At 36.8% G+C, this 19,511-nt stretch overlaps 1 protein-coding gene across 1 annotated transcript in view; it reads left to right on the top strand.

The window, feature by feature from the left end:
- LOC100375277 (RYamide receptor-like) overlaps window positions 1-19,080 on the top strand; it is a 65,524-nt gene extending 46,444 nt beyond the window's left edge. Inside the window, exons 2-4 of the mRNA XM_085494060.1 lie at window positions 10,285-10,686; window positions 18,497-18,712; window positions 18,808-19,080. Coding sequence (XP_085350186.1) covers window positions 10,285-10,686; window positions 18,497-18,712; window positions 18,808-19,080 — 891 coding nt within the window. The remainder of the gene's footprint in view (window positions 1-10,284; window positions 10,687-18,496; window positions 18,713-18,807) is intronic.
- Window positions 19,081-19,511: the final 431 nt, after the last annotated feature.

The raw sequence follows: 19,511 nt of genomic DNA, 5'->3' as shown, positions 1-19,511 counted from the left end.
ACTGGATATATGTAATGTGAATTGAAGTATATTTTTAGAACACTGGATATAAATAATGTGAATTGAAGTATATCTTTAGAACACTGGATACGTGTAATGTGAATTGAAGTATATTTTTAGAACACTGGATATATGTAATGTGAATTGAAGTATATCTTTAGAACACTGGATACGTGTAATGTGAATTGAAGTATATCTTTAGAACACGTGATACATGTAATGTGAATTGAAGTATATCTTTTGAACACTGGATATATGTAATGTGAATTGAAGTATATATTTAGAACACTGGATATATGTAATGTGAATTGAAGTATATCTTTAGAACACTGGATATATGTAATGTGAATTGAAGTATATCTTTAGAGCACTGGTTATATGTAATATGAATTGAAGTATATCTTTAGAACACTGGATATATGTAATGTGAATTGAAGTATATCTTTAGAACACGTGATATAGGTAATGTGAATTGAAGTATATCTTTAGAACACGTGATATAGGTAATGTGAATTGAAGTATATCTTTTGAATACGTGATAAATGTAATGTGAATTGAAGTATATATTTAGAACACGTGATATATGTAATGTGAAATGAAGTATATCTTTAGAACACTGGAAATATGTAATGTGAATTGAAGCATATCTTTAGAACACTGGATATATGTAATGTGAATTGAAGTATATCTTTAGAACACTGGATATATGTAATGTGAATTGAAGTATATCTTTAGAACACGTGATATATATAATGTGAATTGAAGTATATATTTAGAACACTGGATATATGTAATGTGAATTGAAGTATATTTTAGAACACTGGATATATGTAATGTGAATTGAAGTATATTTTTAGAACACTGGATATAAATCATGTGAATTGAAGTATATCTTTAGAACACTAGATATATGTAATGTGAATTGAAGTATATTTTTAGAACACTGGATATATGTAATGTGAATTGAAGTATATCTTTAGAACACGTGATATATGTAATGTGAATTGAAGCATATTTTTAGACCACTGGATATATGTTATGTGAATTGAAGTATATTTTTAGAACACTGGATATATGTAATGTGAATTGAAGTATATCGTTAGAACACTGGATATATGTAATGTGAATTGAAGTATATTTTTAGAACACTGGATATATGTAATGTGAATTGAAGTATATCATTAGAACACTGGATATATGTAATGTGAATTGAAGTATATTTTTAGAACACTGGATATATGTAATGTGAATTGAAGTATATCGTTAGAACACTGGATATATGTAATGTGAATTGAAGTATATTTTTAGAACACTGCATATATGTAATGTGAATTGAAGTATATCTTTAGAACACTGGATATATGTAATGTGAATTGAAGTATATCGTTAGAACACTGGATATATGTAATGTGAATTGAAGTATATTTTTAGAACACTGGATATATGTAATGTGAATTGAAGTATATCATTAGAACACTGGATATATGTAATGTGAATTGAAGTATATTTTTAGAACACTGGATATATGTAATGTGAATTGAAGTATATCGTTATAACACTGGATATATGTAATGTGAATTGAAGTATATTTTTAGAACACTGCATATATGTAATGTGAATTGAAGTATATCTTTAGAACACTGGATATATGTAATGTGAATTGAAGTATATTTTTAGAACACTGGATATAAAAAATGTGAATTGAAGTATATCTTTAGAACACTGGATATATGTAATGTGAAGTGAAATATATTTTTAGAACACTGGATATAGGTAATGTGAATTGAAGTATATATTCAGAGCACTGTTTATATGTTATGTGAATTGAAGTATATCTTTAGAACGCGTGATATATGTAACGTGAATTGCAGTATATCTTTAGAGCACTGGATATAAGTAATGTGAATTAAGTATATCTTTAGAACACTGGATCTACGTAATGTGAATTGAAGTATATCTTTAGAACACTGGATATATGTAATGTGAATTGAAGTATATTTTTAGAAAACTGGATATAAGTAATGTGAATTGAAGTATGTATATCTTTAGAACACTGGATACGTGTAATGTGAATTGATGCATATCTTTAGAACACTGGATATATGTAATGTGAATTGAAGTATATGTTTAGAACACTGGATACGTGTAATTTGAATTGAAGTATATCTTTAGAACACGTGATACATGTAATGTGAATTGAAGCATATCTTTAGAACACTGGATATATGTAATGTGAATTGAAGTATATATTTAGAACACTGGATATAAGTAATGTGAATTGAAGTATATCTTTAGAACACTGGATATATGTAATGTGTATTGAAGTATATCTTTAGAGCACTGGTTATATGTAATGTGAATTGAAGTATATCTTTAGAACACGTGATATCTGTAATGTGAATTGAAGTATATCTTTAGAACACTGGATATATGTAATGTGAATTGAAGCATATCTTTAGAACACTGGATATATGTAATGTGAATTGAAGTATATCTTTAGAACACTGGATATATGTAATGTGAATTGAAGTATATCTTTAGAAAACGTGATATATGTAATGTGAATTGAAGTATATCTTTAGAACACTGGATATATGTTATGTGAATTGAAGTATATTTTTAGAACACTGCATATATGTAATCTGAATTGAAGTATATTTTTAGAACACTGGATATAAGTAATGTGAATTGAAGTTTATCTTTAGAACACTGGATACGTGTAATGTGAATTGAAGTATATCTTTAGAACACTGGATATATGTAATGTGAATTGAAGTATATCTTTAGAACACTGGATATATGTAATGTGAATTGAAGTATATCTTTAGCACACGTGATATATGTAATGTGAATTGAAGTATATCTTTAGAACACTGGATATATGTAATGTGAATTGAAGTATATTTTTAGAACACTGGATATATGTAATGTGAATTGAAGTATATTTTTAGAACACTGGATATAAGTAATGTGAATTGAAGTATATCTTTAGAACACTGGATATATGTAATGTGAATTGAAGTATATTTTTAGAACACTGGATATATGTAATGTGAATTGAAGTATATCTTTAGAACACGTGATATCTGTAATGTGAATTGAAGTATATCTTTAGAACACTGGATATATGTAATGTGAATTGAAGCATATTTTTAGAACACTGGATATATGTAATGTGAATTGAAGTATATCTTTTGAACACTGGATATATATAATGTGAATTGAAGTATATCTTTAGAAAACGTGTTATATGTAATGTGAATTGAAGTATATCTTTAGAACACTGGATATATGTTATGTGAATTGAAGTATATTTTTAGAACACTGCATATATGTAATCTGAATTGAAGTATATTTTTAGAACACTGGATATAAGTAATGTGAATTGAAGTTTATCTTTAGAACACTGGATACGTGTAATGTGAATTGAAGTATATCTTTAGAACACTGGATATATGTAATGTGAATTGAAGTATATCTTTAGAACACTGGATATATGTAATGTGAATTGAAGTATATCTTTAGCACACGTGATATATGTAATGTGAATTGAAGTATATCTTTAGAACACTGGATATATGTAATGTGAATTGAAGTATATTTTTAGAACACTGGATATATGTAATGTGAATTGAAGTATATTTTTAGAACACTGGATATAAGTAATGTGAATTGAAGTATATCTTTAGAACACTGGATATATGTAATGTGAATTGAAGTATATTTTTAGAACACTGGATATATGTAATGTGAATTGAAGTATATCTTTAGAACACGTGATATATGTAATGTGAATTGAAGTATATTTTTAGAACACTGAATATAAGTAATGTGAATTGAAGGATATCTTTAGAACACGTGATATATGTAATGTGAATTGAAGTATATCTTTAGAACACTGGATATATGTAATGTGAATTGAAGTATATCTTTAGAACACGTGATATATGTAATGTGAATTGAAGTATATTTTTAGAACACTGGATATAAGTAATGTGAATTGAAGTATATTTTTAGAACACTGGATATAAATAATGTGAATTGAAGTATATCTTTCGAACACGTGATATATGTAATGTGAATTGAAGTATATCTTTAGCACACGTGATATATGTAATGTGAATTGAAGTATATCTTTAGAACACTGGATATATGTAATGTGAATTGAAGTATATTTTTAGAACACTGGATATATGTAATGTGAATTGAAGTATATTTTTAGAACACTGGATATAAGTAATGTGAATTGAAGTATATCTTTAGAACACTGGATATATGTAATGTGAATTGAAGTATATTTTTAGAACACTGGATATATGTAATGTGAATTGAAGTATATCTTTAGAACACGTGATATATGTAATGTGAATTGAAGTATATTTTTAGAACACTGAATATAAGTAATGTGAATTGAAGGATATCTTTAGAACACGTGATATATGTAATGTGAATTGAAGTATATCTTTAGAACACTGGATATATGTAATGTGAATTGAAGTATATCTTTAGAACACGTGATATATGTAATGTGAATTGAAGTATATTTTTAGAACACTGGATATAAGTAATGTGAATTGAAGTATATCTTTAGAACACTGGATATATGTTATGTGAATTGAAGTACATCTTTAGAACACGTGATATATGTATTGTGAATTGAGGTATATCTTTAGAACACTGGACACATGTAATGTGAATTGAAGTATATCTTTAGAACACGTGATATATGTAATGTGAATTGAAGTATATTTTTAGAACTCTGGATATAAGTAATGTGAATTGAAGTATATCTTTAGAACACTGGATATATGTAATGTGAATTGAAGTATATCTTTAGAACACTGGATATATGTAATGTGATTTGAAGTATATCTTTAGAACACTGGATATATGTAATGTGAATTGAAGTATATCTTTAGAACACTGGATATATGTAATGTGAATTGAAGTATATTTTTAGAACACTGGATATAAATAATGTGAATTGAAGTATATCTTTCGAACACGTGATATATGTAAAGTGAATTGAAGTATATTTTTAGAACACTGGATATAAGTAATGTGAATTGAAGGATATCTTTAGAGCACTGGTTATATGTTATGTGAATTGAAGTATATCTTTAGAACGCGTGATATATGTAATGTGAATTGAAGTATATCTTTAGAACACTGGATATAAGTAATGTGAATTGAAGTATATCTTTAGAACATTGGACACATGTAATGTGAATTGAAGTATATCTTTAGAACACTGGACACATGTAATGTGAATTGAAGTATATCTTTAGAACACTGGATATATGTAATGTGAATTGAAGTATATCTTTAGAACACGTGATATATGTAATGTGAATTGAAGTATATCTTTAGAACACGTGATACATGTAATGTGAATTGAAGTATATCTTTAGCACACTGGATTTATGTAATGTGAAATGAAGTATATCTTTAGAGCACTGGATATATGTTATGTGAATTGAAGTATATCTATAGAACACTGGATACGTGTAATGTAAATTGAAGTATATCTTTAGAGCACTGGATATATGTTATGTGAATTGAAGTGTATCTTTAGAACACGTGATATATGTAATGTGAATTGAAGTATATCTTTAGAACACGTGATATATGTAATGTGAATTGAAGTATATCTTTAGAACACTGGATATATGTAATGTGAAATGAAGTATATCTTTAGAACACTGGTTATATGTAATGTGAATTGAAGTATATCTTTAGAGCACTGGTTATATGTAATGTGAATTGAAGTATATCTTTAGAGCACTGGATATATGTTAAGTGAATTGAAGTATATCTTTAGAACACTGGATACATGTAATGTGAATTGAAGTATATCTTCAGAACACTAGTAAACGTTGCATTATTAATAATTAATCGATCTCCATACCAATAGGTATACGCCGTGTGATTATTGTTTATATAAGCGGTATAATCATATGTACCATATCTATTATAAGGATGGTAGTAAAGTGGAAGAACAATTGATTGATTGTTTTAATGTGTAAATTAAAACAAATATGACCATTTATTCGCATATCAATAGATGATTAGTGATATTACGTTATGAAATCTTCTGTGGCTAATGATTCGACGTCAAGTAAATTGTACATGATAGGTAAGCCTCTAAAGAAATTCTAACACTATTTTATACTCCTATACTGCGTAAGTATTTAAAATACACGAGGATGTTCAAATTAGTCATCACAGCAATGAGGATTGATATGCGCCATAAAACTACTACATACTTATTGACACATAGCTGTATGTGGCACTTGAACTAATTTATATATCTTGAAGGCCAGTCAAGCTTGGAGCCTTATTGTATTCATTCAGACTATCCCTTCTCTTCTTCTGTCGTTTTTTGCCAAGACGTTTTAGAAAATTGCTGATTGTAATGATCTGAAATTCTTAAATTCTTCACCCCAATGTGAACTTTTGCACCCGACTTTTAGAAAAGTGAGTGGGACAACCTATAATCTAGAGATCGCGCGACTATTAACGACATTTCTTTTTTCTTTCAAAAATGGCAAACGCCTGGAAATCTTCTTATTCAAAACCACCGAACAAATTGATCTTGAATTTGTGCCATCTATGTGTAGACTATAAAAAGCAGTTTATGATAGGTCACGTTGTTTGGAGTTCATTTTGAATTTAATCTATACTGAAATTAGTTTTATACTACAGTCTTCGTTTTCCATAACTGACACGTGACATGTATGGCCGAAGCTTGTTATAGGAAACATAATCCTGATCAGTCATTCAGTCGCCATCTTGGATTTCTGGAAAAAGATTGATCTAAACATATAGTATTTGGTACTTATTAGTGTTTTTCCTGAGTAACTTAATCTGAAGTATTTTGTGTGTGACACTTGTGACCAAAGCTTCTTACGAGAAAAATATAAATAATTTTGATAAGTCACATGGTTTTGCGCCGTCTTTGATTTCTGGTAAAAATGACCTCAATTTCTGACATTTGTTCCTTGTGTAGGACATATGTCTCATGTGTCCTGCGTACAAAATAAAACTATGCGGATCAGTCACGAGATTCGGGCGCCATGTTGGATGTATTATGTAGTGTTTGTTTAAATGTAATAACTTCACAGTGCAAAGATATAGATTGTACTGCATAACATATAGCAAACTGACCCTTGACCTTAAATGCTCACCATCCACATTATCATGTCATAAAACAATCTGCTTCTGCTTAGACCCGCTGACGTCACTTGAGGCTTTGACTAAACACATTAATATCACACAAGTTGGATGACTGCCAACAAACCTAATTACCAATATAACTGGCGTTATATAGCGGGAATTGCGTAAATTTGTGTTTAATTTTTATAGTGTTGGTAAGACATCCATGGAAGTCAATCAGCCTTCTATTGATTATTATCTCGTAAAGTTTCAAGTCAAAGATTAATATGTTGATTAGTAAAGAACAATTTCGCATGTAAATACATCTACTGTTATAATATTTTACTTGAAGGTGCACACACATAAATCAACAGACCATCGGTTTGATTTGCATTTCCAATACTGCTGAACATTCGATGTGTTGATATCCGGTGAACATATCAACACAATCAAAAGTGTACATCCCCCAGGCTATTAAACGAACGCGAAAAAGGCTGGTACATTTTGACAATGTCTAGAATAGGTGGCTTTTACGCAACGTACAACCTAGCTTGTTTCACTATTTAGCATACGCTGAATTACAGCGATCACCCGTTGCCAATATGGGCGTTTAATAATATTAATACAGTTTTCAGCGCAACATGATTATCGTTCATATCACCTTTATTTTCATTTTCGAACGTTAGAAAGATAGTCTTAATTAGTTGGTGCTCAGTGTAGATTGTTGTATCCCATATGATTGTCATTGACTGATCTAGGTGACACATTCAGAGATAAGTGCATGTAATTATTATGGTTGAGTGAACATACCGTTATCACTCCAGATAAATGTTTTACTCATGCTCGTTTGGTTGGTGTGTTATAGATAATATATTTATATGTGCACGAAACAAAGGATGGGCGCGTTACCATAAGTATAATTCATGCCCGTTGTAGCCATTATTTTATACCATAGCTTTCAAATCAGTCACTCAGAGTTGACCAGTGCACTCAATAATAGCCAGGCGAATCGCTATGTAAATACGTCAAGATGCTGAATTACAAACAGAAATGCGTAGACGACACAAAATTATGTGTCATCACTGACTAGCTGCCTCCATGACTTCAGTACATTACCAAGGGAACTGACATGCGCAGACTGACCCGTACGTACGCCCACAGCTCTTCATACCAATTTGTTAGTCTATTTTTCGTAGACGTTCAAAGTCTCGCGATAATAAACGGCAAGAAATAATGAAGTTAAACTTTTTAATATCTTTACAATTCGCGCAATGAGTTGTAAGATTTGACGTTGAGGCTATTATGGGATAGGGATTACAATCAGAATGTTGTCAAGTATGCAGTAGATTATATTACTGATTCCTACAGGCATTTATGTCATTTAATTCTTTCCAAATCACGTTATTGAGTCGTACCTGTCATCTTTCTTGTACCGTCGTTATATTGGGATTATAGGGAGATATTCAGGGACAATTGCGTTGGTGTTATGTCTCGTTACAGCTGTACAGCTGGGACTTTAGTTACAATCAAATTACTTCAATCAAACAATTTCTGTTCTCAAATATGCTAGGAGATCAATTACAACATCGGTATCTGATGACATATATATATATATATATATATATATATATATATATATATATATATATATATATATATATATATATATATATATATATATACGTGCTATAAATGCGTATGACGTCATGATATTGATATCAAATCCACCACTTCCATGACTTGTAATTCGATGCTTGTTTCCAGTGCTTTGTTTAAGTTCCCTTTTTTTATAAATATGCTTTTATGTTTAGTCACAAACCAGGCAACACCTGAAATTTCGCATAGTTTTCTATCACCAAGTTTAAAGAGCGGTGGTCGTTGCGCCGCGTCCTGTTCTCAATGGGACTCGTACACAACTCATGTAAAATACATTGTTTATTTACATGAATTTCGGACATGCGCTTTAAGGTATAGATGCAGGTTCGTGGGCACTCAGGAGTGAATTTTCTTTTTTTTTTTTTTGCTTTTTATTATCCAAACAGTCTTGGCTGTAGACTGTTAAAATTTCACAGCATTATGAATAGTGGAACATACTCAAAAAACGATTAAAAATATAGAAAACAGGTACAAACATTCTCTCTTTTGAATGCTTAGCAAGATTTATCAAGGCTGTACATAAATAATCAAAAAGAAACATGGTGAAAAAAAAAGTAATGACAGGATCTCCATATTATGCACTGTATTTAACTTTTTACAAAACGATAATAGGTTTAAATTTAAAACTGTTACAGCCATTTTAATTATGAGCATTAGCAAACTTCTTACAAACATGTCGACAACTTCTAGCCTGGCAGCTTCCAGTGGAGTACTGTTAAATATTTTTGTTTTCACGTTTTTTTTCTCCGAAGGCATTATAAAACTGACTAATTATACATTTGTCGTTTCGCTGTAACGATCACCGTGTTGATAGCATTGCGATGTAGTGGATAAACACCATTCAGACCATTGCTGTGCTGTCATCGATAACTAACTTTTCAGTGGCAAAATACACAAACGTAAAATGCTCGATTAATTAAAAATAAAAAATACCCCGAAAATTACAGAAACATCGGCAACGAGATGCTGTTTTTAAACACCGCGGTAAAATCACGCACTCTGCGATGCCATCTTGGTTACCTTAATCGGAAACCCCCTTGTCCGCTAGCATGCATCTGTAGCGATGTCGCAAACTACGTTGTACGGCCGTGCTCGGCGACCTCTGGTACTATGGCACTCTATGAATGAGGTATTTCCAGAGGTCAGGGTTCACGGAAACCATTTTTCAACTTCAAACATTCGTTTAGGAACGACTTATTGTGCTGTCTGCATGAGCGATACTCGCGTTCATATTGCGCGGTTGCGACGTTCTACATAATTCGGGTTTGAGTCGTGAAGCAGGCCAACATAAACAATATCACTACATATTCTAACTTATTGGTGGGATATCATAATAACAATAGATTCCGCGCTCAAATATATGTTCGCCTTGTATCGACTTCTCATCCAAAATGGCGCTGTGTGTCATTCATTATTGTTATAATGATATGCAAATTCATGCTTCATAAGTCTCTGTGTTTTTTTTCCCACTAGATTTCCGTCATCGTAAGTATCTGCACTCTGACAGCGATCGGTATTGATAGATACTTTGCAGTAATGCATCCACTGAAAGTAAGGGTCACCAAGAATAGAACAAAGATTGTGTTCAGCATCATCTGGTTAATAGCTATCTCCCTGGCGACGGTGCAAACAGTCTTTGTACGTGTTGAAGAAAACTACTTCGACGGCGAGACAGTATACTTCTGCAGTGAATGGTTGTCTGAATTCCAATTCGCTAAGGCATATGAAATATTCTTCTTGATGGCTACCTATACTATTCCGTTATGTATTCTATGTTATACATACTCATGTGTTGGCGTCCGTCTCTGGGGAAGAACAATACCCGGAAACGCAGACAAGTCACGAGATCAAAGTCAAGCCAAGGCTAAAAAGAAAGTAAGAGAACAGACAAATAGATACTAAGTAATGTTTCTTAGACACATATAGACGCCCAGATTTCTTTCAAAACTTGGAAACCACGAGACCCTCGAGTCGTGATTTGTTCTCCCTTGTCATCGCCTTCACTGGTTACTGTCAACGAGATCTCGTCATTGCGTTCACTCGTTACTGTCAACGAGATCTCAGCATTGCGTTCACTTGTTACTGTCAGCGAGATCTCGTCAGTGCGTTCAGTCGTTACTGTCAGTGAGATCTCGTCATTGCGTTCACTTGTTACTGTCAGCGAGAGCGAGATCTCGTCATTGCGTTCACTTGTTACTGTCAACAAGATCTCGTCATTGCGTCTACTCGTTACTGTCAAGGAGATCTCGCCATTGCGTTCACTCAGTACTGTTAGCGAGATATCGTCATTGTGTTCACTCGGTACTGTCAACGAGATCTCGTCATTGCGTTCACTCAGTACTGTTAGCGAGATATCGTCATTGTGTTCACTCGGTACTGTCAACGAGATCTCGTCATTGCGTTCACTTGTTACTGTCAGCGAGATCTCGTCATTGCGTTCAGTCGATAATGTCAGTGAGATCTCGTCATTGCGTTCAGTCGTTACTGTCAGCGAGATCTCGTCATTGCGTTCACTCGTTACTGTCAGTGAGATCTCGTCATTGCGTTCAGTCGTTACTGTCAGTGAGATCTCGTCATTGCGTTCACTTGTTACTGTCAACGAGAGCTCGTCATTTCGTTCAGTCGTTACTGTCAGTGAGATTTCGTCATTGCGTTCACTTGGTACTGTCAACGAGATCTCGTCATTGCATTCAGTCGTTACTATCAATGAGATCTCGTCATTGCGTTCACTTGTTACTGTCAACGAGATCTCGTCATTGTGTTCAGTCGTAAGAGTCAACGAGATCTCGTCATTGCGTTCAGTTGTTAATGTCAGTGAGATCTCGTCATTGCGTTCAGTCGTTACTGTCAGCGAGATCTCGTCATTGCGTTCTCTTGTTACTGTCAACGAGATCTCGTCATTGCGTTCAGTCGTTACTGTCAGTGAGATTTCGTCATTGCGTTCACTTGTTACTGTCAGCGAGATCTCGTCATTGCGTTCACTCGTTACTGTCAACGAGATCTAGTCATTGCGTTCAGTCGTTAATGTCAGTGAGATCTCGTCATTGCGTTCAGTCGTTACTGTCAGTGAGATCTCGTTATTGCATCTACTCGTTACTGTCAAGGAGATCTCGTCATTGCGTTCACTTGCTACTGTCAACGAGATCTCGTCATTGCATTCAGTCGTTACTATCAACGAGATCTCGTCATTGCGTTCGCTTGTTACTGTCAACGAGATCTCGTCATTGTGTTCAGTCGTTACTGTCAACGTGATCTCGTCATTGCGTCTACTCGTTACTATCAACGAGATCTCCTCATTGCGTTCATTTGTTACTGTCAGCGAGATATCGTCATTGTGTTCACAGGGTACTGTCAACGAGATCTCGTCATTGCGTTCACTTGTTACTGTCAGCGAGATCTCGTCATTGCGTTCAGTCGTTACTGTCAGTGAGATCTCGTCATTGCGTTCACTTGTTACTGTCAGCGAGAGCGAGATCTCGTCATTGCGTTCACTTGTTACTGTCAACAAGATCTCGTCATTGCGTCTACTCGTTACTGTCAAGGAGATCTCGCCATTGCGTTCAATCAGTACTGTTAGCGAGATATCGTCATTGTGTTCACTCGGTACTGTCAACAAGATCTCGTCATTGCGTTCACTTGTTACTGTCAGCGAGATCTCGTCATTGCGTTCAGTCGATAATGTCAGTGAGATCTCGTCATTGCGTTCAGTCGTTACTGTCAGCGAGATCTCGTCATTGCGTTCACTCGTTACTGTCAGCGAGATCTCGTCATTGCGTTCACTCGTTACTGTCAGTGAGATCTCGTCATTGCGTTCAGTCGTTACTGTCAGTGAGATCTCGTCATTGCGTTCACTTGTTACTGTCAACGAGAGCTCATCATTTCGTTCAGTCGTTACTGTCAGTGAGATTTCGTCATTGCGTTCACTTGGTACTGTCAACGAGATCTCGTCATTGCATTCAGTCGTTACTATCAATGAGATCTCGTCATTGCGTTCACTTGTTACTGTCAACGAGATCTCGTCATTGTGTTCAGTCGTAAGAGTCAACGAGATCTCGTCATTGCGTTCAGTCGTTAATGTCAGTGAGATCTCGTCATTGCGTTCAGTCGTTACTGTCAGCGAGATCTCGTCATTGCGTTCTCTTGTTACTGTCAACGAGATCTCGTCATTGCGTTCAGTCGTTACTGTCAGTGAGATTTCGTCATTGCGTTCACTTGTTACTGTCAGCGAGATCTCGTCATTGCGTTCACTCGTTACTGTCAACGAGATCTAGTCATTGCGTTCAGTCGTTAATGTCAGTGAGATCTCGTCATTGCGTTCAGTCGTTACTGTCAGTGAGATCTCGTTATTGCATCTACTCGTTACTGTCAAGGAGATCTCGTCATTGCGTTCACTTGGTACTGTCAACGAGATCTTGTCATTGCATTCAGTCGTTACTATCAACGAGATCTCGTCATTGCGTTCGCTTGTTACTGTCAACGAGATCTCGTCATTGTGTTCAGTCGTTACTGTCAACGAGATCTCGTCATTGCGTCTACTCGTTACTATCAACGAGATCTCCTCATTGCGTTCATTTGTTACTGTCAGCGAGATATCGTCATTGTGTTCACACGGTACTGTCAACAAGATCTCGTCATTGCGTTCACTTGTTACTGTCAGCGAGATCTCGTCATTGCGTTCAGTCGTTACTGTCAGTGAGATCTCGTCATTGCGTTCACTTGTTACTGTCAACGAGATCTCGTCATTGCGTTCAGTCGTTACTGTCAGTGAGATCTCGTCATTGCGTTCACTTGTTACTGTCAACGAGATCTCGTCATTGCGTTCAGTCGTTACTGTCAGTGAGATCTCGTCATTCCGTCTACTCGTTACTGTCAAGGAGATCTCGTCATTGCGTTCACTTGGTACTGTCAACGAGATCTCGTCATTGCATTCAGTCGTTACTATCAACGAGATCTCGTCATTGCGTTCACTTGTTACTGTCAACGAGATCTCGTCATTGTGTTCAGTCGTTACTGTCAACGAGATCTCGTCATTGCGTTCAGTCGTTATTGTCAGTGAGATCTCGTCATTGCGTTCAGTCGTTACTGTCAGCGAGATCTCATCATTGCGTTCACTTGTTACTGTCAGCTGGAGATCTCGTCAGTGCGTTCAGTCGTTACTGTCAGTGAGATCTCGTCATTGCGTTCACTTGTTACTGTCAACGAGATCTCGTCATTGCGTTCAGTCGTTACTGTCAGAAAAAATCTCGCCATTGCGTTCACTTGTTACTGTCAACGAGATCTCGTCATTGCGTTCACTCGGTACTGTCAACGAGAACACGTCATTGCGTTCACTTTTTACTGTCAGCGAGATCTCGTCATTGCGTTCAGTCGTTACTGTCAACAAGATCTCGTCATTGCGTTCAGTCGTTACTGTCCAGGAGATCTTGTCATTACGTTCACTTGGTACTGTCAACGAGATCTCGTCATTGCATTCAGTCGTTACTATCAACGAGATCTCATCATTGCGTTCACTTGTTACTGTCAACGATATCTCGTCATTGTGTTCAGTCATTACTGTCAACGAGATCTCGTCATAGCGTCTACTCGTTACTATCAACGAGATCTCCTCATTGCATTCATTTGTTACTGTCAGCGAGATTTCGTCATTGCGTTCAGTCGTTACTGTCAAGGAAATCTCGCCTTTGCGTTCACTTGTTACTGTCAGCGAGATCTCGTCATTGCGTTCAGTCGTTACTGTCAAGGAAATCTCGCCTTTGCGTTCACTTGTTACTGTCAACGAGATCTCGTCATTGCGTTCAGTCGTTACTGTCAACGAGATCTCGTCATTGAGTTCATTTGTTACTGTCAGCGAGATCTCGTCATTGCGTTCACTTGTTACTGTCAGCGAGATATCGTCGTTGCGTTCACTCGGTAATGTCAACGAGATCTCGTCATTGCATCTACTCGTTACTCTCAAGGAAATCTCGCCATTGCGTTCATTTGTTACTGTCAACGAGATCTCATTGCGTTCACTTGTTACTGTCAACGAGATCTCGTCATTGCGTTCACTCCGTACTGTCAACGAGATCTCATCATTGCGTTCACTTTTTACTGTCAGCGAGATCTCGTCATTGCGTTCAGTCGTTACTGTCAACGAGATCTAGTCATTGTGTTCTGTTGTTACTGTCAGTGAGATCTCGTCATTGCGTTCAGTTGGTACTGTCAAGATCTCGTCATTGCATTCAGTCGTTACTGTCAGTGAGATCTCGTCATTGCGTTCACTTGTTACTGTCAGCAAGATCTCGTCATTGCGCTCAGTCGTTACTGTCAGTGACATCTTGTCATTGCGTTCTCTTGTTACTGTCAACGAGATCTCGTCTTTGCGTTCAGTCATTACTGTCAGTGAGATCTCGTCATTGCGTTCACTTGTTACTGTCAGCGAGATCTCGTCATTGCGTTCACTCGTTACTGTCAGCGAGATCTCGTCATTGCGTTCTCTTGTTACTGTCAACGAGATCTCTTCATTGCGTTCAGTCGTTACTGTCAGTGAGATTTCGTCATTGCGTTCACTTGTTACTGTCAGCGAGATCTCGTCATTGCGTTCACTCGTTACTGTCAACGAGATCTAGTCATTGCGTTCAGTCGTTACTGTCAGTGAGATCTCGTCATTGCGTTCAGTCGTTACTGTTAGTGACATCTCGTTATTGCGTCTACTCGTTACTGTCAACGAGATCTCATCATTGCGTTCAGTCGTTACTGTCAGTGAGATTTCGTCATTGCGTTCACTTGTTTCTGTCAGCGAGATCTCATCATTGCGTTCAGTCGTTACTGTCAGTGAGATCTCGTCATTGCGTTCATTTGTTACTGTTACTAAGATCTCGTCATTGCGCTCAGTCGTTACTGTCAGTGACATCTTGTCATTGCGTTCTCTTGTTACTGTCAACGAGATCTCGTCTTTGCGTTCAGTCATTACTGTCAGTGAGATCTCGTCATTGCGTTCACTTGTTACTGTCAGCGAGATCTCGTCATTGCGTTCACTCGTTACTGTCAGCGAGATCTCGTCATTGCGTTCTCTTGGTACTGTCAACGAGTTCGCATCATTGCGTTCAGTCGTTACTGTCAGTGAGATTTCGTCATTGCATTCACTCGTTACTGTCAGCGAGATCTCGTCATTGCGTTCACTCGTTACTGTCAACGAGATCTAGTCATTGCGTTCAGTCGTTAATGTCAGTGAGATCTCGTCATTGCATTCAGTCGTTACTGTCAGTGAGATCTCGTCATTGCGTTTACTCGTTACTGTCAAGGAGATCTCGTCATTGCGTTCACTTGGTACTGTCAACGAGATCTCGTCATTGCATTCAGTCGTTACTATCAACGAGATCTCGTCATTGCGTTCACTTGTTACTGTCAACGAGATCTCGTCATTGCGTTCAGTCGTTACTGTCAACGATATCTCGTCATTGCGTTCAGTCGTTACTGTCAACGAGATCTCGTCATTGCGTCTACTCGTTACTGTCAACGAGATCTCCTCATTGCGTTCATTTGTTACTGTCAGCGAGATCTCGTCATTGCGTTCACTTGTTACTGTCAGCGAGATATCGTCATTGCGTTCACTCGGTACTGTCAACGAGATCTCGTCATTGCGTCTACTCGTTACGGTCAAGGAAATCTCGCCATTGCGTTCATTTTTTACTGTCAACGAGATCTCATTGCGTTCAGTTGTTACTGTCAGTGAGATCTCGTCATTGCGTTCACTTGTTACTGTCAACGAGAGCTCGTCATTGCGTTCAGTCGTTACTGTCAGTGAGATTTCGTCATTGCGTTCAGTCGTTACTGTCAGTGAGATCTCGTCATTGCGTTCACTTGTTACTGTCAACGAGAGCTCGTCATTGCGTTCAGTCGTTACTGTCAGTGAGATTTCGTCATTGCGTTCACTTGTTACTGTCAGCGAGATCTCGTCATTGCATTCACTCGTTACTGTCAACGAGATCTAGTCATTGCGTTCAGTCGTTACTGTCAGTGAGATCTCATCATTGCGTTCAGTCGTTACTGTCAGTGAGATTTCGTCATTGCGTCTACTCGTTACTGTCAAGGAGATTTCGCCATTGCGTTCACTCGGTACTGTCAACGAGATCTCGTCATTGCATTCAGTCGTTACTATCAACGAGATCTCGTCATTGCGTTCAGTCGTTACTGTCAATGAGATCTCGTCATTGCATTCAGTCGTTACTGTCAGTGAGATCTCGTCATTGCGTTCACTTGTTACTGTCAACGAGATCTCGTCATTGTGTTCAGTCGTTACTGTAAGTGAGATCTCGTCGATGCGTTCACTTGTTACTGTCAAAGAGATATCGTCATTGTGTTCACTCGGTACTGTCAACGAGATCTCGTCATTGCGTTCAATCGTTACTATCAACGAGATCTCATCATTGCGTTCACTTGTTACTGTCAGCTGGAGATCTCGTCAGTGCGTTCAGTCGTTACTGTCAGTGAGATCTCGTCATTGCGTTCACTTGTTACTGTCAGCGAGAGCGAGATCTCGTCATTGCGTTCACTTGTTACTGTCAACAAGATCTCGTCATTGCGTTAAGTCGTTACTGTCAACGAAATCTCGTCATTGCGTTCACTTGTTACTGTCAACGAGATCTAGTCATTGCGTTCTGTCGTTACTGTCAGTGAGATCTCGTCATTGCGTTCAGTCGTTACTGTCAACAAGATCTCGTCATTGCGTTCAGTCGTTACTGTCAGTGAGATCTCGTCATTGCGTTCACTTGTTACTGTCAGCAAGATCTCGTCATTGCGCTCAGTCGTTACTGTCAGTGAGATCTTGTCATTGCGTTCACTTGTTACTGTCAGCGAGATCTCGTCATTGCGTTAAGTCGTTACTGTCAACGAAATCTCGTCATTGCGTTCACTTGTTACTGTCAACGAGATCTAGTCATTGCGTTCTGTTGTTACTGTCAGTGAGATCTCGTCATTGCGTTCAGTCGTTACTGTCAACAAGATCTCGTCATTGCGTTCAGTCGTTACTGTCAGTGAGATCTCGTCATTGCGTTCACTTGTTACTGTCAGCAAGATCTCGTCATTGCGCTCAGTCGTTACTGTCAGTGAGATCTTGTCATTGCGTTCACTTGTTACTGTCAGCGAGATCTCGTCATTGCGTTCACTTGTTACTGTCAATGAGATCGCGGCGGCCATTTTTGCCCAAGGTCCCTCAATTGTCAACATGTCTTGAATATCTCAACTTTACACCAATATCTCTCTCCATGTATCTTGTTTGATTGAAATTTATATGTAAATTCGATACAGCAGGGAAGGTGGTGCATAAGCCGAATTTTGTTAAGCAAATTCGACAATATTTTTATTTCTACCATGGACAAGCACTATTATACGACATTTCGACGTAGTTATGTTGACGCACATTGTCTACAAACATATGAGTTATAAGGTCATGAATTAACGTATTAACATTGACATTTACAAAAATTAGACGTGCAAACAGAAAACTCCGAAATGTTGTTCAGAGCGACAGAGGCTAGTGTTCCATTGCGCTACATAAACCAGTAGACGCGATCGACGGGAGAAAACGGAATGCTATTTTAGAGGTAAAAAACTAGCCGCGTGGTTCTCTCGCTCTGAACGAGACATCAGCTGCCATTTGCGTCAGTGATATTATTATCTAACTAAACAGGACCTTTCATTGTAGGTTATTAAGATGCTGGTGATCATCGTGCTAATATTTGCCATATGCTGGCTTCCAGTCCACATATTCAAAGTTATTACTTTGTTTTACCCATGGCTTTATTCAGACTACGAGTACCAAGACATGATGCGACTCATCAATGCTGCCATATTATGGTTTGCCATGGCACATAGTTTTGTAAATCCCTTTGTGTATGGATTTCTCAATGACAGTTTCCGGGTAAGTGAAACACTAAATTAAAACATTCATGATTTTTCGGCGAATTAAGTTCCATAATAAATGCTTTTGTTGTTATTTGTTATTTTCTAATTCAGAGTGATTTAAAGGCCCTGGTACGACGATGTACTAAGTGTATGTTGCGACACCGCCGTGGAACCATACACGTGCGAGCACAGAGACTCGGCAGTCAGTCGAGCATCACACAGACACGTACATTTACTACGTCTGCAGTTTCATTTCTAAGAAAACCACGACATGCTTCAAAGCGGCCGGCAGCTGATGACACAGTTAACCAACAATACGTGCATTCATCTGATGGCCACAGTAATCGATTACAAGTCATAGATGACGAAGCAGACAACGAATAAATTGAACCAGATAATATCATTTTGTGTAATTGATTAATGTTCATAAATATACATCATTGTAATAGAATTGTAAAATACGATGACACCACACAAGTTTCTAACCACCCGTTTTCAATTGTTAATACCCGTAAATTCACAGAGCTATAATACTGAATATAGAGTTTTGAAAGCCGCCTATTGTAATTATACAAACTTGTAATATTTAGAAAATTTGCTGAAGCAGTGAGTTTTCAGTCTCAATAATTGTCTGTCATACATGGATTTGTCAATTCATATTTTATGCATACTACATTATTATATTTACACAGTGGTCTTTGTGTGTTCCTTTCCCGTAACGACTAATAATTGACATCAAACGTTACTATCAGGATGGAATTTTTGCTAGAAAATATTGAAAAATAATGTCTAAAACCTATCACACTATTGTAAGA

This window comes from Saccoglossus kowalevskii, chromosome 19 (assembly GCF_978046115.1).
Source record: "Saccoglossus kowalevskii chromosome 19, keSacKowa6.1, whole genome shotgun sequence".
Lineage (NCBI taxonomy): Eukaryota > Metazoa > Hemichordata > Enteropneusta > Harrimaniidae > Saccoglossus > Saccoglossus kowalevskii.
Note: the sequence above shows the minus strand (reverse complement) of the source record. Positions and strands in the feature narration are given on the sequence as shown.